The 23,165-nt window shown below is 45.6% G+C and overlaps 1 protein-coding gene across 7 annotated transcripts in view; it reads right to left on the bottom strand.

Annotated features, from left to right (window-relative positions):
* Positions 1 to 23,165, bottom strand: part of LOC112853426 (cytidine monophosphate-N-acetylneuraminic acid hydroxylase) — a 126,868-nt gene that overhangs the window by 93,263 nt on the left and 10,440 nt on the right. The window contains exons 1-2 of one of the 7 annotated variants that reach the window (XM_025916962.2): positions 20,801 to 21,006; positions 4,439 to 4,486 (exon numbers count right to left, since the gene is read on the bottom strand). In XM_025916962.2, the coding sequence (XP_025772747.2) occupies positions 4,439 to 4,449 (11 nt within the window). In that variant the 5' untranslated portion in view covers positions 4,450 to 4,486; positions 20,801 to 21,006. Of the gene's footprint in view, positions 1 to 4,438; positions 4,744 to 9,627; positions 9,809 to 20,800; positions 21,007 to 23,165 lie in introns of those variants that run through there. The other 6 variants (XM_086706101.1, XM_086706100.1, XR_015250973.1 and 3 more) reach the window with 6 other exon arrangements.

The raw sequence follows: 23,165 nt of genomic DNA, 5'->3' as shown, positions 1-23,165 counted from the left end.
GAATCTCATTTATGTAAAATGCCCAGAGTTGGCAGATCTACAGAGACAGAAAGGAGAGTAGTGGTTGCCAAGGGTGAGAGTGGAGACGTGGCTGGGGAATACGGAACGACCGGTGATGGGCATGAGGTATCTTTCTGCGGTGACAGAAAGAGTCCAAAATCATTGTGACGATAGCTGCATATCTCTGTAAATACACCAAAGACTATTGACTGAGACACTTAGATCAGATCGGTTTTATAGCATTTAAATCCTATGTCAAAAAAGCTATTTTCCAAAAAGGGAAAGGGGGCACGTGAGAGAATTCTGGCGTGCTAGTAGGTATTGCTACAGCTACTGACTTGGGTTAAACTGGTATTTATAGGTGTTAAACTTTATGTTTTATGAACTTCTCTGTATACACCTTATAACGCACAACAAAAATAGCGGGGAAATTCGTATCTTAAGTATGGCTTTTCAACAAAATAAGTCAGTCAGAGAAAGACAAACACCATATGATTTCACTCGTATGTGGAATTTAAGAAACAAGACAGATGAACATATGGGGGGAGGCGGTTAGAGAGGGGAAACAAACCATGAGAGACTCTTAAATACAGAACAAACCGAGGGTTGATGGGGGTGGGGTGGGGGGAGTGGATTAAAGGGGTGATGGGCATTAAGGAGGGCACTCGTTGGGATGAGCACTGGGTGTTATATGTAAGTGATGAATCACAGGATTCTACTCCTGAAACCAATCTTGCGTTGTATGTTAACTAACCAGAATTTAAATAAAAACTTGGAAAGAAAAATACATACATACATAAAGAAGGCTTTTCAAAGCATATGCACTCCTCACTTACTCTGAAATATAACTGTAAACAAAGACTGCCCTTCCAGGAGGGAGCAGACCACCTCTGACACCAGGTAAGATCAATGCACAATGTCAAACACCAATGCATTTGCCTTAGTTCCCCAAACTGTCTCCGGATTGTCTTCTAGGGACAAGAACTGGAGGGGGTTTGAGTTATTTTTTAAAAATGTTTAAGTATGTTTATTTATTTTTGTGAGAGAGAGAGAAAGTAAATGGGAGAGGGGCAGAGAAAGAGGGGGAGAGAGAGAATCCCAAGCAGGCTCCACACTGTCGGTCACAGTCTCTAACTTGAGGCTCGATCCCACAAACCGTCAGATCATGACCTGAGCTGAAATCAAGAGTCAGATGCTTAATTGACTGAGCCATCCCAGGAAGCCCAAAGTTTTTTTTTAATTGTGTTTCTTTTAAGTAATCTCTAAGCCCAACACGGGGCTCAAACTCATGACCGTGAGATCAAGAGTCACATGCTCTAACCAACCGAGCCAGCCAGCCACCCCATTTGAGTTATATTTTAATGATAAGTGCTTCCTGTGTGTGATGCATGAGTAATAATGATGAGAGTAATAATTGAGCCTCACCTAGAGGACAAAATACTAAAGAAAAAGAGAAAAAGACATTCCTCCAGGACCTCTTTCCACTGTCAATTTCCTATCTTTATCACTGACGTTTTACAACTTTTCCTTTGGAAATAAAGCTTAAAATAAAAATAAAATAGGGGCATCTGGGTGGCTCAGTCGGTTGGGCATCCGGCTCTGGCTCAGGTCATGATCTCGTGGTTCGTGAGTTTGAGCCCTGTGTCGGGCTCTGGGCTGACAGCTCGGAGCCTGGAGCCTGCTTCTGATTCTGTGTCTCCCTCTCTCTGCCCCTCCCCTGCTCATGCTCTGTCTCTCCCTCTCTCTCAAAATAAAATAAAATAATAAAATAACGTAAAAAATAAAAAAAAAAATAGACCTGGGTTGGGTCTATTTTTGAAACGGACTCACAGAAATTTGCAAAAATAGTCGCAGGTCCTGTGTCTCCTTCAACTAACTTCTACTAGTGACATCTAAGAGGACTGTTATTACCGTGTTATAACACCCAAACCAGGAAACTGACGTCGCTACAATACTGTCGGGTACACACTTTATCCCGTAGTCACCAGTTATACATGCACCCATTTTCACCCATTCTCATGCACATGTGTGGGTGTGTGTGTGGCTGGGCGGGTGTGTGTGTGTTCTATGAGATTTTAGTCCATGTATAGACGTGTATAGCTACCACTCAATCAAGATAACGTAACTCTTCCATTGTCACCAAGGACTTGCTCGGTGAACGCCCAAGGAACTCCCCTTTATATGGCACCCCCACTGTGCCTATCCTCTGGCAACCGCTGATTTATTTGTTCTCTACCCTTAATGCCATTTTGCAAGTGACACATAAATGGAATCATACAGCATTAGATTGACTTTGAAACTGTCGAGATCTCTCGCATTAAAGGAAAAACAATGTCTCAGCCCCACAGAGTCTCCAGCTAGTTGTTTTTCTCCTCACCCTCAGAGTCTGACATGCTTTTGGGGATTGCTGTTTCTATACACCTAACAGCTCACTGGTTTCTATCCTACACTTCTGCCCATACTTTCTGTTTCCACTGTTGACTCATCCTTCCGCGACCCGGTCATTAAATGTTGTAGTTACTCAAGGCTCTGTTCTACATTTTCTCCTTTTGACATTTCTTCCTAAGGGATCTCCTCCATACCCACGGCCCCAGAACACTCATGACTCAAACTCAAACACACACACACACACGCACACACTGGAGCCACAAAGCCATTGCTGTAAACGAACTGCCTTTTGGACATATCCTTCAGAATATCTTAAACACACTTGAAACTTAGCATGTCCAAAATTCAACTTGGCACATCTCACCCTCCCAAACCTTCATACGTCCACCATGACCCTGTTAGCGGACACCCCCTTTCCTCTCGCCATCACATATTCAATTCAAGTCCATCCATTTTACCCAGAAAGTGGATTTTCACGACCATCCTCCTCTCCCACCTCACCCAAACTACCATTATCTCCCTTCTGGACCACTGTCAGAGTCCCTAACCGATCACCCTGCCGTCACTAAGTCATTCTTTCCACTATGGCCAGAATAACATTTAAGATGGACATTTTAAGATAATCTCATCCTGCCAGTCCTTCTCTTGCCTCTCAAATATCCATCAGTCTCCTGCCATTGTTTCCAGAAGAGAAAGTACCTAATATGGCCTGGACCACAGTGACCCCTAATCACTTCCTCCAGCTCGTCTTTATCTAAGCTGTTTCTCCTAACAACACCTGGCCTTTTTTCATTTCCTCAAAGTACAACCCTGTACCCAGAATATATCGCTTTGATCCCTTCTCACGTATTTTACTCTCCTACCCTTTAGACCTCAGCTCAATCATCTCCACTGGGAAACCTTCCCTGAGTCTCCAGAGAAGGTCGACTCCTGCTATAACAGTCTCACAGCACCGTGTTCCTTTCTTTCATGTGAGATACTAAACCTATAATCGCATGTTTAATTATGAGACTGATTAATTACCTGTACCCCCTAAAAAACTGAAACCACACAGGGAAGGAACCGTGTGTGTGTAAGTTTGCTGCTGCACCCCCAAGAACCTAGCACACGAGGATCCCAATTAATATTTACTGAAAGAAGAAATGGACATTGCACCTAACGACCCACCACAGCGATTCTTACAAAACCTTTTACACGAACCTGGGATTTAAACATGCGAGCATTCCTAGAATATCTTTAGAACAGCCGCATGTTTGCTTGAGAACTAGGCATGCACCCAAATGGTACACTGACATGTTTAAAATGAAATGTCCTACAGACAGTATCCCCAACATGACTAGGCAGCAGTCCACAAGTTTATTTGTACTGCACGTGACCTTCCCCCCCAGAAACAATTTGCGAATGGTGAGTAAGCTCAAACCCAGCCCTCAAAATCTTACCTATCTCCCGATGGAGTCAGCATCTTACTGTAAGAACTTTAAGGCTGACTGCACTTCTGAGCCAAGAATTCAGGGAACCTCTCAGTCCAGAGCACCCCTCAACTCCAAGCCCTTCAGGGCTTGAACCCCCATGGGCTCCTTCAGCCCTGACCCTTTAGTCTTTCTCGTGGCCCTAAAGCTTTTTGAGCCCTAAGCAAAGCAGGAGGCAATGTATACACAGAAGCAAGTTCCAAAATCAAGAAGATTTGCTGGCAGCCAGAGACAATAGTAATGGAAATCTGCAGAAAAGAAGAGGTCATGAGTGAAGGGCTGGGCATAGTGGACATGGCATGGGAGAGAGAGAGCTCCGGCAGGGAGGATTTCAGGACAGCCAGGGTGTGCAGGAGGCAAGCTCAGAACCCAAATAACTGACTGAGTTGTGACTCCCATGCTCCTAAAATGGGACATATATCCCCAAATCATCTTAGCTTCACGAGATCCTCCCTATCCTCCACCAAGAGCTTTCAGTTTCCTTGTACCTTTTCATCGGAAGCAATAAATACAAGTTAGCAAACATACCAATCCCAAATTCGGTAGGAAGAAAAAAAAAACAAGTAAACTAGAAACCATACCTTTGTTCCATTCCAGGTAGGAAGGGGTCAAACAGCACAAAACAGCTCCTTAGAGAAAGCAGAAACAGAAGGAGACTGAAATCTTCTTTTAAATGATGTTTACAACTTCTAGGATGACTCCAGCCTGCAAATTTCAATTTGCGTGGTAACGAATTTGATTTGATTTCTTTGAAGCCAGAAAACCTTTTCAAAAGCAATTGTGAGAGCACAGGGGGTGAGGGGACTTGTGGAGGCACAGACATTCAGCCAGCTGATGTGAGTTTCTGTTGTCTTCAGATACCTGCCAACCTTCACTCACCCACATGGCTCCACCCATTACATCCTGGCAAGTGGAGGGTGATTTTAGATAAACTTCTAATTCCCTGTCAGCACCAGAGCTTGGGATGTGTATGGGTGTGTGTGGGTGTGTGGGTAGGGAGTGTTATGGGTGTGTGGGAGTGGTGGTGGGTACACGCAGGGGGGTAGAGATGTGTGGGTGTGTGACAATGTGCGTGTGTGTGTGTGTATGTATATGTGTGTGTGTGTGTGTGTGTGTGTGTGTGTGTGTGTGCAGGCACATGAATGAGGTGACAGAGGAGAAATTATTAACTGTCTGTTAATTCTGCCTCTTCGAGTCAGCTCGTCACCTATACACATATACCCCGTATTTAATGCACTTACAATAACTGCTTTCCTAGCGAACAAAGGGTATCTGCAGACTATTTTCCATCGAGGTGTAGAGTTTAGCTCTGGCCCCAGGTCGTCCCTGATTCCTACACCCCTCTGACTGCGATTCTGTCTTCCCAGTCCCTGGAGCCCCAGGCCGGTGCCAGCTCAGGGTCCAAACCCAGATCTCCTGGCAAGTCTGGGATCTTCTCCATGGTTGATTTCCCCTATGTGACAAATTCGCTGTCTCTCGGCTGGTCACTATCCCGGCACTTGCTGGCAGGTCTTCTACGGTCCGTCAAACAAGGACAAGAAAGTAAACAATGAAAGACTATCAGACAGTTTTCCCATCAGGTTAAAAACCCTCAAGTTCTTCCTCCTTCATTGAAATCACTCCATTTTTTTTCCTTTTAAATTTTACTGATTTTTGAGAGAGAGAGAGAGATCATGCGCACAGGGGAGGGGCAGAGAGAGAGAGAGAGAGAGAGAGAAGACAAAATCCCAAGCAGGCTCCGCACTGTCAGCGCAGAGCCTGGTGCGGGGCTCGAACCCACGGACCGTGAGATCACGACCTGAGCCGAAACCAAGCATTGGACACTTAACCGAATGAGCCAGCCAGGTGTTCCTCACTCACCGCCTTTTCTAACTGACTTTTCTTTCTCCTGAATTCCTGGAGAATTCTGCACTTCACAAATTGTACTTGAGGAAAAAGGAATAATACTAAATTCTCTAAATATGTTATTTCTGCTAGTAAGACTGTAAGCTTCTGGAGCACAGGAAGTGTGACAAAGGACTTGTACCCCTGATGACGCTTATGATGGTGTGGAGGGACCAACTCAATGGCAAATCAGTGGAGTAGCAAATCAGCTTCAACTGTTCTAGGAGGAGACATGTCTGTTAATAGGATAAAGGAAGGATTTCTACATAAGGCAATTCGAGGTAACCCCTGGCCCCTGAAAGTGTTCTTCTCCTTCCCAAATTGAGAAAGTCTCTCAATTCTTCCTTCCCTAGTGTTACAACATATTGCATCATACTTTTTAAAAACTCAAGTTAAGGGGCGCCTGGGTGGCGCAGTCGGTTAAGCGTCCGACTTCAGCCAGGTCACGATCTCGCGGTCCGTGAGTTCGAGCCCCGTGTCAGGCTCTGGGCTGATGGCTCAGAGCCTGGAGCCTGTTTCTGATTCTGTGTCTCCCTCTCTCTCTGCCCCTCCCCCGTTCATGCTCTGTCTCTCTCTGTCCCAAAAATAAACGTTAAAAAAAAAATTAAAAAATAAAAAATAAAAACTCAAGTTAATAACATACAGTAAGGTGCACTAATCTTGAATGTACAGCTTTGTGATTTTTTTAATTTAAGTACGCTTCATACCCAGTGCAGAGCCCAACATGGGACTTGAACTCATAACCCTGAGATCAAGATCTGAGCCGAGATCAAGAGTCGGATGCTTAACTGACTGAGCCACCCAGGTGCCCCTGTGATCTCTTACATAGATATACACCTATGCAAATGCCTCCCACATCAAAGTACAGAACATTTGTAGTTCCCCAGCAAACTCCTGCCCTGCCAATACCCACTCCAATACCAACCACTCTTCTGACCTCTATCACTAGAGGTTAGTTATGCCTACTCTTGAATTTCACATAAATGGAATCGTGCAGTTACATACCTGGGCTCTTTCTCCCACCATTATGACATTTATCCATATTATTATTTGTTTTTAAAATTTTTTTAATGTTTGTTTATTTTGGGGAGAGAGAGACAGAGCGTGAGCAGGGGAGGGGCAGAGAGAGAGGGAGACACAGAATCCAAAGCAGGCTCCAGGCTCTGAGCCGTCAGCAGAGAGCCCGACGCGGGGCTCGAACTCACAAGCCTTCAAGCAGCAAGATCGTGACCTGAGCCGAAGTTGGCCGCTCAACCAACTGAGCCACCCAGGTGCCCTGACATTTATCCTTATTATACACAGCAGTGGGGTGTTCCTTTTCATTGCTGCCTAGTATTCCACTGTGTAAATACGCTACATTTTCTTTATCCTACTATTGTTAGCTATTTGGTCTGTTCCTTATTTTTGCCTATTATGACTAAACGTGCTATGAATAGTCTTGCACATAACTTTTGGTGGACGTAAGTGCTCATTTCTGTTGGCAATATACCCAGGGTTGGCATTTCTGAGTCAAATGGTATATAAACACCCAACTCTGACAGGTTCAAACAATTTTCCAAAGAGACTCTACCAATTTACACTCACAACAACAAGGGTAAGAGTTGTGTGGCGATATCACAGGCTTTTTGCACCATTTTCGCGGTGTTTTTTAGTGTGCAATTAGTCAACTGGACATGGCCAGTTGCATGCTAAGCAGCTATGAACCTTTGTGATTGGTTGACCAGCCCTAACACAAGCATACGGACAGCGTAAGGGGACCAGCACCCAAGAGTATGGTATGGGGACCGGATGGGTCACAAAAGCGAATCTGAATCAGGTAGACAAAGGAGAATGGCAACGAGTCTGTTATTTACTCCTGGCTAATGGTGAGTCACACTCCCTGGGGTCTGTACGTTATTGCTGGTGGCTGTACATGTATTACATGTTTCATACATTCTACACAAGCCTCACTTAAGGAAAGGAGGCAGGAAACTGCCAGAAGGAACTGGCACAACTGCCATGGGAACCCGCATTGCTTGCCAACCCTGAGAAACCTAAGAGAAATCAAAGGGGGTATGAGGACCACTACATATGTGGAGGAAATTGGGAATTGGAAATAAGAAGATCTCTCTCTCCCCAAGATGGACTGAGTTCACAAGGCAGAATTTAAAAAAAAAAACCCTTTTTCATTAGCGCACTGAGTTATAAACATCGTCATTTTAATAGAGGGAGCCCGGACTCTCTTGAGGAGAAAACAGGTCTGGTGATGGCTTTTCTGCCTGTTTAAGTACTGACAGAAAAAAAAAACTAGGATTCTGGAGAAGGGGGCTCTTGAATGAGCACGAGCCAGTAGGAGGTGGGGGGAAGGCACCTGGGGAAGCAGGTGCACGCAGGCTCCCAAGACGGGGAGGGGGCAGGACTTTCAAGGACAGTGTGTGCTCTCTGGAGGGCAGTGGTACCACCCCTCCTTACACCTCCAGCAAAGAGAGCCCCACACAAGGTGAATGGCGCTTGGGAAACACAGGGAAAGATGTGGCCTTTGTCCGGGCCACGATGGGCTGGCTATAAGGAGGAGTGAGGTCAGGAGATGATTGGCCAAAGAAAACTGGACCTTGAAGGGACCATTTATACAAAACCTGCTGGGATCAAAAAGAAACAAACAAACAAAAAAACCTAGGAGGGGCATTAAACCTCCCATCGGGTATGGGATTGGGAGTTAGACATTTAAGCCTCAAAGGACAAAGTGACATGCAGGAAGACGTTGCAGAGGTGGAAAAGGAAGTATGAACAGGGGGCAGCGAGGGAACAGCCGTAAGAAACAGAACCGTGAGTGCCACAGCAACGCCTAGTCAGGAGAGGCCTTAAGTAGCAGGATATACCAAAACCACATTTAGAACCTGTGAACTAGGAAACCAATTTAAGGAGTCGCATCCCCCTCCCCCCACCCCCCCACCAGCTCAGAAAAAAATTTAAAAAGAAACAAGAACATAGAAGAGAGAGAAATTATGAAACACAAAATAAATAGGAAGAAAATATGAGAATAAATAAGAATTTGTCTTCCGAAGGGGAAAAAAAACAAATTGAAAAGGAACAATCGAAGAAATAAAAAGAGAACTTTTTTTTTTTTCCAGCTGAAGAAAAACCAGATTCCATAGTTAAAGGATCTAACGATTGTTGGGCAGGAATGCTGAAAAAAGACATACTACAGATAATCTGATGACACTTACAAGTGACCAAAAAAAAAATCCTACAAGCTTCCAGACCACTCCCCTACCCACAGTACTCCCTCCACCCAAAGAAGTCCCCCAAACAGCACCTGGCCAGGGAAAAGAAACCTGCTGATATCAGCCCTCTCATTTGCAAATAAAATGCTAGGGGGATGACAAAAGAAGTTGGGGGGGGGGGGGGCGGGGAACATTCTACAGCCTGGTGGTGACTCAAGCGAGGCTATAAAAAGATCTCTTCAGACTTGCCTGACTCAGAATACCACGGGGCAGCTGTGCTCCCCTGAGAGGCCCTTCCCCAGTCCCCTCATCCTCTCTGTCTCGAACTCTGGGGAGAAACCACTGTAACAGAACACTGCACCTCCCAAAGAAGTGTGCCAGCCTTCTCCAGGGGAAGGTTTGTATCCCGCCCACTCTCACCCACGCTGTACCCTAGAGAAAAGTTCTCTAGATCTCTCTCAACACTGTCCTACTAAACCTCCCTCCGATGATGGCCTCTTCCGGCAACTATCCTCTCTCTCTCTCTCTCTCTCTCTCTCTCTTTTTCATCTGCCACATTTCTTGTTACTCTTATTCCTCCTCTCCACTTCCTAACTCTCCCTCCCCAGTGCCATCTGGCTTCTCCCGCCGTGCCTGGAAGGAAGGCCATCCAGGAAGGTGTGATAGCATCTGCCCATCCTTACCGTACTGGCCTCACTGTTACACTCAGTATGACCACCCACCTTCTCCTTGAAACTTTCTGCTTGCTAGAAATCGGTGAATGGAATGCATTCATTCCTGGGCCTCCAGAGCTGTTTGCTCCCTTCTGTTTTGGTTTTGTTTCCTCCTTTCCCTCTGCCTGACCTTAAATGTTCCTGTTCCCCAGGCTTCCTTCCCTCGTTGCTCTTTTCAGAGACTGTGTCCGCCTCGCTCATTTGTTTCCGGAAATCAGAACCTCCTCGAGTAAAAAGAGGGGTTTGTGAGAAGGATCCAGGGATATCGCAAAAAAACCCAAGCACAGGAACCCCTGTGGTCTCATGCAGGTCTGGAATCCCTTGCTTTTTGTCCCTGCTTGGAGAACACTTATCCCCCTTCTGCCTGTGTTTCCAGGGCATGAGGGAATAGAAAGACAAATCTGAATGGCCAGGCACACATTCACAGGGTCACGTGCTTCAGTGGGTTGAGCCACGGGAGTGGGGGTAGCGAAGGGGGAAGGCTTGGGTTCTTTTTTAGGCTACTGGTTGGACTCGGAATTTCCCCCGCAAGCCCAGTCGTATCTCTGTAGGCACAACAGCACATGACCAGTCCCCGAACAGAGGTCCAGGACAGGGGACTGAGGGCCTCATGCCTTCTTCAGTCATACTCTGTAATATGGCTTTTATCAAAGAAGCCTGCGCTGGGGTTTCTAGGGTACTGCACTGACTAACAGAATCATTATTTCCATGCATCCGCAAGTGGATCTTCATGTGCCCAATTTACCAGAACCTAGAAGACTCTTTCCCTAAGCAGCTCTAGTGGACACTGAATTCATTCTAGGACGGTGCGCAATGATGAGCTCCCAAAGGCCAGCACTCTGCTGCCTTCTCTTCATTGCCTGTGTCTGGCAAAGAGCCTGGGCCAGAGGCACAAGGTCAACGGTTAATAAATACTGGCTCAACAAACACCTCCGTAGCATGTTCCTTTCTTGGAAGTATTAATTAGCCAGTCTGCTTCTGGAACCGGCACACATCCTCTTCACCCGGCTTCAATCTTCCCTTCCTACAAACCCCAGAGGCCATTTCCAACTCATTCCCTCCCTCCTGGAAGAATCTCACGCATAAGTGTCAGTCTTTAAGCATTTTGAGATTTGGGGAAAACAAAACAGATATGGAACAATGTTTGCTCCTCAAGATTAATGGTGCCCTTTGCCAGTAAGGAAAAAAAAATCTAATGGAATTGTTTCATTGAGTTAGTTTAATTTGTACATTTATATAAGATTTATGATCAACTGGATGGAAAAAGGCTGGCAACCAGCTTTTTGTTCTGTTTGAGGCCTGTGCTAATAGCTGCCTCCCATCGACAGAAATGGACCCACCAAGTGGGAGCATTGTTCCTTTTCCTGTGGAGACTGTTGGATTGTTCCTTTTCCTTTCTGGGCCAAGAAGAAAGCCAAGAGGGAGGGAAATACTTCTCTAGTCATTCTTGACTTGTATACCGTGTGTTTCTCTCCATCTCCATCGTGACGGATTTCAGCCACTACCTTCCCATCAAGTATAAATGACCAAAGGTACCAGCCTAATCATTGGCCAGGCGACTCTGTCACCCACAGCTCTCATTTTTAAAGTCTACGCCAGAAGCCCACTACACGTCAAGGCATTTGGTCTCTCTGCCCAAGGGAGGACTTCCAGCACCAAGGACACATGAGTTCAGTTAAATGCTCACAGGACACTTTCCGTGTCAGGTCTTAGCCTCAGTGCTAGGGATACAGAATCGAATAAGATACGGGAGCTTATGGTCTAGTGAGAAAGGCAGACGTCTTGTTGGAAAATGCCCGTGAAATGTGCCAAGTGACCAATTCCTCCACCTGGGTTCTAGACTTCCTTCTTCAGTGCACAGTCTCAGGAGCCCCAGGCTATTGTCCCTTTCTCTCCTAATTCTTCAGTCTTTCCTCTCTACCCAGCTCCTTCCCTTTGGCATTTAAACGTGTGCAAGCCTCTCCAGTTTTTAAAACTATAATTCTTGCTAAACTCACTACTGTCCCAGCAATGGTCCTTTCTCTTTACTTCCGGAAGAGTATCACTCTTTGTCTGTCCCTCTGTCTCTCTTTCTCCTCTCTTCTTACTTTCCACTGACCCCTCAAGCCACTCAAGATGAGTGTTGCCCTCATCCTCCACCAGGAATGTTCTAAGATCAGCAATACCTTCTACGTGGTGAAAGCCAAACGATGCTTCTCAGTCATCCACTTACTGGACATCTCAGCTCCACTGGCACCCTGGACAACGCTCCCCCTTCTGGAAAGCTCTTTCCCTGTGGCCTCCGTGGAAGACTTCTTGACCCTAGGTCCACCTGCAGCCCCCCCGCTCCTACCAAACACCATGCCTGTCCCTCCAGGGGGATCCAGGGCCTCAGCCACATCCCTGGCCTTCTCATGTGAACTTCAGGAAGAGCCTCCTACTCTCCTCCTGCCAGCCCACCTCCAACCTACGCAGTATGTTACAGCTAGACGAGCCTTAAAAATGTCAGATGGAACCACGTCTCTTCCCTGCTTGCAGCTCCCGATGATTCCCCACTTCCTTGGGGATAAAGTCCAAAGTCCAAAATCCTTAGCGTGGCCTATCATGCTCATCCTGGCGTGTGCCTCCCTCTCCTGCCCTTATCTCCCACTGCTCACCCCGGTCTGGTCAGTGTGACACTCTTAGTTTTCCTGCTGTTCTGTGGACCTGTGCACTTCACTTGTTCCCCCTACTTCAACATCCCCCCTCCCCATCTTTGCCTGGCTAACTCCCTCCCACTCCTCAGATTTCACTTGAAATGCCACTTCACCTGGAAATCTTTGATACGCAAAGTTTTGGCTCAATCCCACTATAAGCTTCCGTGGCACGGAGAACTTTCCATTTCTCCAGCTTAACATCCAGCACACCTGTTATTACTTATTCACTGCCTGTCTTCATGTTTGAACATAACCTAAATGGGGGGCAGGGGGGCTGTCTTGTTTACTGCTATATCCCCAACACCTAGGATGGGGCATATTTTTGAATGAATGCATGAATGAATGAGAAATGCACTAGATGCTATAAACACAACTACGCAGTCATCACAGGTCAGGCCTTTTCCCAAACTATACTACTATGATTTCTAAAGGAAATGTAGTCGAAACCAGATGGTGGGTTCATAGAAAGGGCGAGATGTTTGTAAAGGGCAGGTGTGTTTACGGAAAGTAGTTAAGGAGAGCATAATGGCTTTTAAGAGAACCACTGTTATTCTAAAGTTTTACAGTACCAAATACAAGATCTAGGGTGTGACAGTATCTAATAACTCTGCCCATGATATGATTCATACTCTGAGGAAATATTTGGTATCTTAAATTCACGTCGCACATTTCCAGTTGAGTAAAGGCATGATAGAAACAAACAGTAGTTTCTGTGATGAGGTAGTTACAATGAGCTCATGTCATAAATCAACGTGGCCAGGACCTAGGGATCAAGGCTTTCTAAAAATAAAAATTTGATCTGGATAAGAAAGTAATCAAGCTTTTTAAAATCATGGATGTATAGAGCAGAAATGGACCCGACATTATCCAGCCCAAACCTCCCACCCTGTCCTCCAACCCCTCCTCCATCCATGTTGTCTAATACAGGAAGCAGAGGCCCTAAGAGTTTAAGTCACTTCCCTAAGGTTAATGTCCTGTTAGCAGCAAATTGGGTAATAAAATCCAGATGTCTATGCCGGTGGAACTGAATGCTTTCCTCTTCTTGATTCCATAAACTCTAATTTTATGAAATTTATAAGCCTTCTCCAAACCATGGCCCGAAAAAATGGTTTTCCAGAAACTCTTATTCTCCTCTAGTCTCTAATCCTGATTCACTAAAGAGAATACCCTGAATAAAACAAAGCCTTTAGGTGCTGCTGACCCCAATAACACCTTCCCCTTACCACTTACACTGCTCAAAGGCTTAGGATATAATAATAGTAGTCGCTGAAGAACTTTGAATAACACCTTGACATAATATTCTGTCCTGAGGCATTACGTAACGTAGTGCCCTTTTGTCCGTTCTAAGCCCTGAGAAAATCAGTCTCCCTGCTGTCATAGAATATTTTGGAAACTTCTGTGTTTCCAAACAAATCACTCAGGATGATCTGGCAATTCCATTCCTGTGTATACATATAAAAGAATTTAAAGCAAGGAGGGACTCAAATGGATACTCATACATCAACGTCCAGTGCAGCGTTATTCACAAGAGTCAGAAGGTGGAAATGACCCAAGTGTCCATCAACAGAGGAGCTGATTACAAAATGTGGTGTCTACATACAAATGGAATATTATTTGGCCAAATAATAGAATGACATTCTGAGAGGTGCTACAACATGAATATAACAGGAAAAGAGTGTGCTAAGTGAAATAAAGCTGACACAAAAGAACACATACCGTAGAATTCCACTTCTGGGAGATACTCAGAATAGGCAAATTGAGACAGTATGTAGGACAGCTACCAGGACTGGAGGGACAGAGAAACGGGCAGTCCCTGCTTAATGGGTACAGTCTCTGCTTGGGATGATGAAAGAGTTCAGGAAGCAGACAGTGGTGGTGATGTCGAATGCACTGTGCAGGATGCCTGTCTTGGTGGCCACGGTCAGGCTAGGATGGACCCCACTCTCGTGTGTTCTAGGCAGGGGCTTACAGGAAAGTCACGGTACAGACCTGCCCTGCTTTCTATGGACTGAGGAAGGGGGCAGGGGAAGAATTTTAATTAAGTTGTAGAACTACATTCTGCCCCAAGAAGCAGCAGGGAAAGGCAAGTTCTCTTGGTTTCCCATTCGAATTCAGGAACAGTTTCTTGAACTGACACCCTGATCTGATGCATAAGACGAGGAACCATCTAGCATCTGAATGAGAAAAGCGTTTCTCAGGCCTGAGAACTTTTTGACCACCCACCACCCTCCTCATTTGTGCCTTCAAGACTGTGGCTCTGATGGGGTGCCTGGGTGGCCCAGTCAGTTAAAGCATCGGACTTCGGCTCAGGTCATGACCTCACGGTTCGTGGGTTCAAGCCCCGTGCTGGGCTCTGTGCTGACAGCTCAAAGCCTGGAGCCTGCTTCAGATTCTGTGTCTCCTTCTCTCTCTGCTTCTCCCCCATTCATGCTCTGTCTCTCAAAAATAAATAAATGTTAAGGAAAAAAAAAAAAAAAAAAAAAGGACTGTGGCTCTGGCCATTACCTTCTTTCCTTATGAGGCCTGTTCCATTTCTAGTTTCCAAACTACCAAGAACTTAACGACTAGAACTCAATTATGTAAACACGGGGAGGCAGGATTTTTTTAGTTTCAAAGACGTAAGGTGCCACCGGCCAGGAATGTGGGTCTCCTGTTCAAATGGCCAGGTTTTGTGTCCAGGTTATACATCCAGAGGTCACAGTCTATGATGCAGTAAAGGCATTTCTAGCCACTCACCTTCCTACTGATCTTCCCAAGGACTGAGAAGACATTAAGAAGAACATACTAACTTTTGGGGGGGCCAATTTTGGGTCAGCAGTTTTGAAGGTCGTGATAAATATAAGGGAAACGATTTTGCATAGCATATTTCCTTCCGGGGAAGCTACAATAAACCAAGGGTATGTAACTGAAGAGTCCCTAGAACCAGACTCGTTTGCAGAGACAAATGTGTTACCCTCCGTGATTCTGGCAGTTTTGATCTTCAGTTACATTTTTCTGGTGGGAGATATCTGGCCAAATGTCTTCCAGTCTGGAAACGAAGAGAATGCATTCATAGGGCCTAGGGAAAGTGGCGGATGGTATTTTCCAAAGACGGCCACAGCTTCCCACAGGCTGTTCTCACAGTGTGACTGACCTTCCTCCCACGGAGGTGTGTGGCATCCATGTTCCTCCCCTTGTATCTGGGCGGGAGCCTGTGACTGCCCCAGACAACAGATGCTACGTGGCTCCTGAAGCTTGGTCTAAGACACCACCTGGCCTTCTCTCTTTTGGGCCTGTCCTCAGAAGCCAGTCCCCATTTATGAGGAAGCTGGGACAAATGAAAGAACCCCGTGGAGGCGTCTGGCAAGTCCAGCCGAGGGCTAAGCCGCCATCATTCCCAGGCGTGTGAGGGAGCAAGCTTTCCAAAGATTCTATCCCCAGCTGCTCCAGCCGTCCGGTGAGGCTCCAGACAGCACGGAGCAGACACAAGCTGTCCCTGGCGTGCCCTGTCTGAGAATGCCTGACCCACAGACTCTGTGGACATAATAAATGGTTGTTTTTATCGCTGAAAAAGAAATTGCTCAAGTCATGCTTGAATTAAGTTTCCGTTAGTGTAAAATGAGAGCATGACAAAGCATATTGTGACGCTTAAAGCCTCGGTCACCGACACACAGCCCTAGTGCCAACAGTATTAACACAGTGTGGCACACGGTCTGTTAGAGAAAAGTAAGAGCACGTAGAGTTCCCCAAACTCTCATCTCCCACAGCATGGGCCAGCCATCGATGGTCTATCTGCACCAAGGCCAAAGTCCAGGCGAGCATGGCCAGCCTCTTATGGTAATCTGGGTGCACACAAAAAAAGGACCTGATCTCACACCACATTACACATTTAGGCCGCTACACGCTTACGTTCGCCTATGGAACACTTAGGTTCTCTGGGTCACGAGAAGTAAAAGACGGCGTCTCTGGGCCCAGAGAGAAGAGTAGGGAAAATGCATATGGAGGGCCTAATCTACACTGAAGGTCAAAGGTTGCAGACAGAGCACCCTGGAACAATCCAGAAGAGCCTCTGCATATCCAGAATGTTAACATCCACCGAAAGCCCTGCTGCTCCTCTGCAGACTAGCTCAGGCCAGCTCAGCCTGGCAGAAGGAGAGAGGAGCCCAGCCCCTTCAGATGTGTCTCCCATCAGACACAAAGGGAACACAGTGAGAATCTTCCCTAACCTTCTCTTCTGCCCTCCTCCCATCAAAACAAGATGGTCACTTGCACCCTTCACATTGGCAGAATTTAAAAAAAATTTTTTTAACGTTTACTCATTTTTGAGAGAGAGAGAGAGAGCGAGAGAGAGAGAGAGAGCGCGCGCGTGAGTGGGGGAGGGGCAGAGAGAGAGGGAGACACAGAATCTGAAGCAGGCTCCAGGCTCCGCGCTGGTAGCACAGAGCCCAGTGCGGGGCTTGAACCCACGAACCGTGAGATCATGACCTGAGCCTAAGGCAGACGCTTAACCAACTGAGCCACCCAGGTGCCCCTGGCAGAATTTTAAAGATGAGTAGTATTCAGTGTTGGTGGGCCCCCTGGGAGAGGTGTATGCTCATAATAAACACAGGAGTATAAAACAGTAGCTCGGCAGGGAAATTTGACCGTGTCTATCAATCACAATATAACTATCCTCTGGCTGAGCAGCTCTACCTCTATTCCAGTTTAAGTTTGTTTTTAAAGCAATACTTTAGTACGGGTACAAAGAGATGTCTATTGCAACAAAATACTGGAAATACCAATGGAGGAATAAGTAAGTAAATTTTGGCATATTCTTCTATGAAATACTATGCAACAGTTATGAATAAAGTAGATTTATAAGTGCCAATATAAATAGGGTTCTACAACATAGTTTTGTCCATTTACGTTGTTTTGGAGCGTGTAAAAAAATGCCTACTTATAATTATCTTGGCTTAAAATTAACATCAAGTTTCTTTTAATCTCTTTTTTAGTTTATTTATTTATTTTGAGAGAGAGAGAGAAAGAGAGAGAGAACGTGAGTAGGGGAGGGGCAGAGAGAGAGGGAGAGAGAGAATCCCAAACAGGCTCCATGCTGTCGGCACAGAGCCCAACATGGGGCTCAATACCATGAACTGTGAGATCATGATCATGACCTGAGCCGAAATCAGGTCAGATGCTTAACTGACTGAGCCACCCAGGCACCCCAGCATCAAACTTCTTAATGCTCCAAAATTGCACTACATGCAGATAGTGATGTATAGTCGTTTGCCAGCCAGTGAGGCTCAGAATAGATCAATTACATTGGAATCCCCAGAGCGGCTTAGAATCTAGAATCTAGGACATCATAGCTACTCAGCACTGTTTAATAAATTAATAAAACAGGCTAGCAGCTCCAAGGCTCCTTCTGGTTCTAGTTCTTTGATTCTAACTGGAGGAACACTGTCCTTTTAAATAAAATGGTGACGACAATGCCCACCTCACAGCGCTGCTGCGATGACAAATCCTAGCAACTGTTGTATTGTTGGACTTCACTGGATAAAAATGACTTTTCTGTCAAGTTCAGAGACACACTAGATGTTTCAGAGAGACTTTTTCAATGTGTTTGGAGGAGGCGGGGGGAAGTGTGAAGGAGGGGACGGGAGAGAGGGTCAAACATTAAAAATACTACCATAGATGAGGGTGAAGAGGGGGATGATGGCAAGAACCAAGCCCAGACGTGAGGCATGGTCAAAAGTAACGGTAATAGCGGGTGCCTGGGTGGCTCAGTGGGTTAAGCGTCCGGCTTCGGCTCATGTCATGAGCTCAGGTCATGATCTCACCATTCATGGGTTCACGCCCTGCATTGGGCTCTGCCCAATCCCAAGCGGGGGAGCCTGCTTGGGATTCTCTCTCCTTCTCTCTCTCTCTCTCTCTCTCTCTCTCTCTCTCTCTCTCTGCCCCCCCCCCAACACATGGGTGTGCATGCTCTCTCTAAAATAAAATTTTTAAAAAGGTAACAGAAAAAAAAGTAACAGTAATAGGAAGGGCGTTATACTTTTAAAAGCTTTGAGCATGTACACTAATGGGAAACTCCTGGAAACCCTTGATTGGAGAAAGAACACAAGCAGAAAACTGCTGAAGTTGGGAGTGGCTCCAGAGAAGTTCCATTCTGGTCCCTGACCTTGATCACAATTGATGGGAAACTAGGCTTTCAATCTCATTGAAGCAGTGAGAGTGTGAGTTTGTTAGTTTCCCAGAGCTGCCCAAACAAGTTCAAGTTTAACCGGGTGGCTTAAAATCACAGAAATGTAATCCCTCATGGTTCTAGAGGCCAGGAATCTGAAATCAAGGTGCCTGCAGAGCTGCTTCCTGCCGGGAGTGTGAAGGAGTGTACGTGCCTTTCTCCTAGCTTCTGCAGATGCATCACCTCGGGCTCCTGCTCTGTGGTCACCTTCATTCCGTGTCTCTCCTCTGTGTCTTTTCCTGTGGCTCTGCCTTTGTCTTTTCCTCTTGCTGTAAAGGCACCTGCTATTGGATTAGGGTCTACCTACGTAATCCAGGATGATCTCCTCTTAAGATCCTTAATTATATCAGGGCGTCTGGGTGGCTCCATGGGTTAAGCATCCAACTCGGTATCAGCTAAGGTCATACTGTCAAGGTTTGTGAGTTCGAGCCCCATGCTGGGCTCCACTCTGACAGAGCAGAGCCTCCTTGGGATTCTCTCTCTCCCTCTCTCTCTCTCTGTTCCTTCTCCACTCATGCTCTCTCTCTCAAAATAAATAAACTTAAAAAAAATCCCTAATTATATCCAAAAGGTCCTCTTCCTATATTAGGTCACATTTGGAGGCTCCAGATAGACATATCTCGTGGGGGCAGGGCAATTGTCAACCTCCCATAGCTTGCTCGTGCGGTTTTGGCATTGGAAGAAGGCTACTACAACGGAAATATAAACCGAAGGGAAGTAAAAGCTAAAAATAAAAAATGTAAAGTTTCCTGGGCAGTTTCAAACCAGCAGATGTAAGTGGCTTGTGGTATCATCGTCAACACTTTCTGGCAGCCTCTTTAAAAACTGACCCAAGCCAGGAACATTGCTGAAATGGTCAGCACATACTTAATCGCTAAAGCTGATCACCTTCCCAATTTCTTCCCATGGAATCTAAAACAAATACTCTCAATTGTCATTTATGGACATATATAATTATGTGAGAGACAAAAGCATAAATAAGGAGCCTAACAGAGTTTGAGGTACCATGTACTAAATTTAGATTCTGTTTCCAGTAAGGTGACGGGCTAACCACCTGAATGAATCCTCTTGTTAAAAACAACTAAAAATCTGACCATCTTAAGAGAGTCAATGGGCTGTCATGAACGTAAGGAATTCTCAAATCAGACACTGATTGCAGACAAGACTGTAGCCAGCCATTTCCCCCAAATAAGGAGGCGGGGTGGGGGAGGGAACACATAGAGGTTTGCATTCATGGCCTCCAATGGCTCCAGAGACACAGCCCAAAGAGCCTGTCAAGTTGGGGAGTCTAATTGGGATCTTCCCCCCAAAAGTGATCCCAGTGGGTGAAACCCACTGAGCCCTGGGTGGCTCAGCAGGTCATGATCTCACAGCCCGGAGCCTGCTTCCAATTCTGGGTCTCCCCCTCTCTCTCTCTCTCTGCCCCTTCCCCATTCATGCTCTCTCTCAAAAAAATAAATAAGCATTATAAAAAATTTTTTTATTTAAAAATACACATTAAAAAATTACATTAAAAGAAGAATGAATGTAGAAATAAACTGCTTTTCTCCTCAATCCCCCACTCCTCCCATCCCAAGCCCAGTTCCAGGAGACAGGAAAATCTATTAGTTCAAATCTTAGTGTTAAGTGGACGGGAGAAAAAAAGTACAACCTGGCCACCATGAGTGTTTTCAGCCTGAATTCACACTAGCGAGGGGCACTGGACAAACCTCTTGCCATTTAGTTGAGTAGCTCCCATAAACCTGCAAAAAGCAAGTGCTGATCCCGTCTGCAAGGCTCCACTTCTAGCTCAGCTAATGGTAATTTGTGCAGGCAAAGTTCCAAAGCATCAGCAGCTCACAGCATGGGAAATTCAGAAATTCCATAATCTTACAGTTAATTCCACTCTCTGTGCCTGAGGCTTGAAATATGTCTTTGTACACTTATGCCCACGTCATGTCTGTATAAAGGAGATCTCAAACTCTAACCAAGAGAACACTGACCTAGCCGTATAAGCAATAAAGCATGTGCTAAGCAACAAATATTGCCAAAGTGAGTCATTTCATAAAGATAAGAGGACCAATTAGTCAGAAACCATACTTTCAAATTTACATGCACTAAGAGCCTCAGGATATACTGCCAAAACTATAAGGAGTCACAGGCGAATTCAAAACCCCAGATTTTTAAATACTCTCAGTAACTGATTGAAGAGGCGGATAAAAATGTACTTTAATTCGTCCGGAGGGCGCAGGCGCAGCAGGCACGCCAACAAGTGATGCCGGCTCACCTGTGGGGACTCCTGGGGACTCAGGGAGGGTTTCCGGAGGCCCAGGGAGGTCTCCGGACTCCACCGGGGGGCGCAGGGCTGCAGGAGGGAGGCTGCGGACGGAGGGGCTCCAGGGAGAGGCGCCGGAGTCAAGGGAACCCAAAGGAGCATCCACCGGAGGAGCCGGGCCGGGAACCACGTGGGAAGGGGAGTCACCTGCCCTGGGGGTGAGCAGGGACAACTCGAACTCCAGAAGCTTCCTCCGTGTCCCATTTCCTGGGGATAAGGCTCGCCCCCCACCCCCCACTCTTCCCACTGTGGCTGACACTGTGGGCGGCCTGGAGGCAGCTGGGAGCCCGCCCGGCACCCCCTTGTCACCCCCTCCGAGGCCCGCCAGTCCTGGAGTCGAGCGCCCCACGCGCCTGGGAAGGGCGCCGTGCTGTTTTGGCCTCCTGCCTCGCCCAGCGCCCTGTGCCCCGCGCCGTCCCCACATACCCTTCTCCCCTTGCTCCCTTGCTCCCCTCACCCTGCGCCCCTGCGCGCGCCCCCACCCCCTTACCCGTGCCCGCCCTCCACTGGCCCCACTCTGCCCCGGAAAGGGCAGTACCCTCCCTTAGAGAGAGAGAGAGAATGTTGTAGTGAGATGTATCCTGCTTCCAGACTGACTTGAGCCATTGTCAGGGAAACGGTAGCCCCCAAAGGTACCAATACATGTTGGGATATGTCAAAATCAGATAAATTAGTAAGGATGAAGAGGGTTTGAATATCACAGTTACCAAACCTGACCTAATGGAGATTTTTTTACACGCGCACAAATGGCCAATGAACGCATGAAAAAGTGCCCAACGTTATCATTAGTCAGCAGAGAGATAGAAATTAAAACCAAAAAAAATGAGTAGGAAGCAAAAGCATTAAGAATGACTCATGTATTTCTACTTCTGGCCAAGTTCCAATAACAGGGACCAAATTTACCTTCCTGTTTGAAATAACCAAAAAAAAAAAAAAAAAAAAAGAGAGAGAGAGATACAGGAATCACAACATACCATTCAACAACTGCAGAATATACCTGTTTTTTTTCCTGCACACATGTAACAGTTATAATAACTGTTCATACATAGGCTTAATCTCAAATTTCAAAGGAATAATGTAGAGATACAAGATTGTATATATCATAATAAAACTAAACTCAGAATGAAAAACAAAATGGTAACTACTAAAATTCATCATTGGAAATTAAGCAATATATATTAATATATTGGGTCAAAAATAAATCATAAGAGATCAGAAATTAGAACTAAATACTAACGAAAACATACATATCAAACTTGAGGGATTCTTTTGAAGCAGTATTTAGAGGGAAACACAGACATTAGAAAAGAAGGAAATCTGAAATTTAACGAGCCAAATATTAATTCCAAGTACTGTACTTAGAAAAGAACAGCAAAATAAAATAAAGAAAAAGGAAGTAAGAAAGAGTGGGATTTTATAAAAAAGAAAACATACAATAGAGACCTATTCAAAATCATCTATTCAAGAGGTAGTTCTTTGAAAAGGCCAAAACAAAATAAAAATACCTCTAGTGATATTACTGGCCAAGGAAAAAATAAAGAGAAAGCCCATGAGTCACCACTGTCAGGAAGAAGAGACTGTACTGTAGTCCTGCAGACATTAAAATAAAATAATAGTACTAAAATCTTTGTGCCAATAAACATAAATATGTAGATGAAATGGATAAAATACTAGAAGAGTATCAACTCCAGTATATCCCATCAAAATTCAACTATATAATATCAATCAAAACCCTGCATAAATAGCAACCCTAAAATATCCCGGGTCGGAAGTCTCAGTTGTTAACATGTCATTTCCCCCCACGTTGATTTCTTGGACGCAACAGGTTCAGTGCATTTCCAATCAATCTCACTAGAAGTTTTGTGGAGAAACTGACAAGTTTATTTTGGGACTCGTATGGAAATACAAAGGACCTAAACAGCCAAAGAAATCTTGAAAAAGAAGAAAGCTGGAAGACTTCGACTACCTGACTTCAAAGCTTATTATAAAACTACAGAACGAAGCTAATGCGGTGTTGGCAAAGGATTGAAAAATTAGATTGTGGTAGAATACAACCCATTTGAAAACATAAACCACGATGAGATACCACCTCACCCCTGTCAGAATGGCTAAAATCAAGCACTCAGAAAACAACCAGTGTTGGCAAGGATGTGGATAAAAAGGAACCCTCAGGCACTGTTGGTGGGAATGCAAACTGGTGCAGTCACTCTGTACAACAGAGTGGAGGTTCCTCAAAAAGTTAAAGCTGAAAGTAGAACAACCCCGTAACCCAGTAATCACACTTCTGGGCAATCACCCAAAGAATACGAAGACAGTC

The sequence above is a fragment of the Puma concolor genome, chromosome B2 (assembly GCF_028749965.1).
Source record: "Puma concolor isolate L17-30 chromosome B2, mPumCon1.1.hap2, whole genome shotgun sequence".
Classification (NCBI taxonomy): Eukaryota; Metazoa; Chordata; class Mammalia; order Carnivora; family Felidae; genus Puma; species Puma concolor.
Note: the sequence above shows the minus strand (reverse complement) of the source record. Positions and strands in the feature narration are given on the sequence as shown.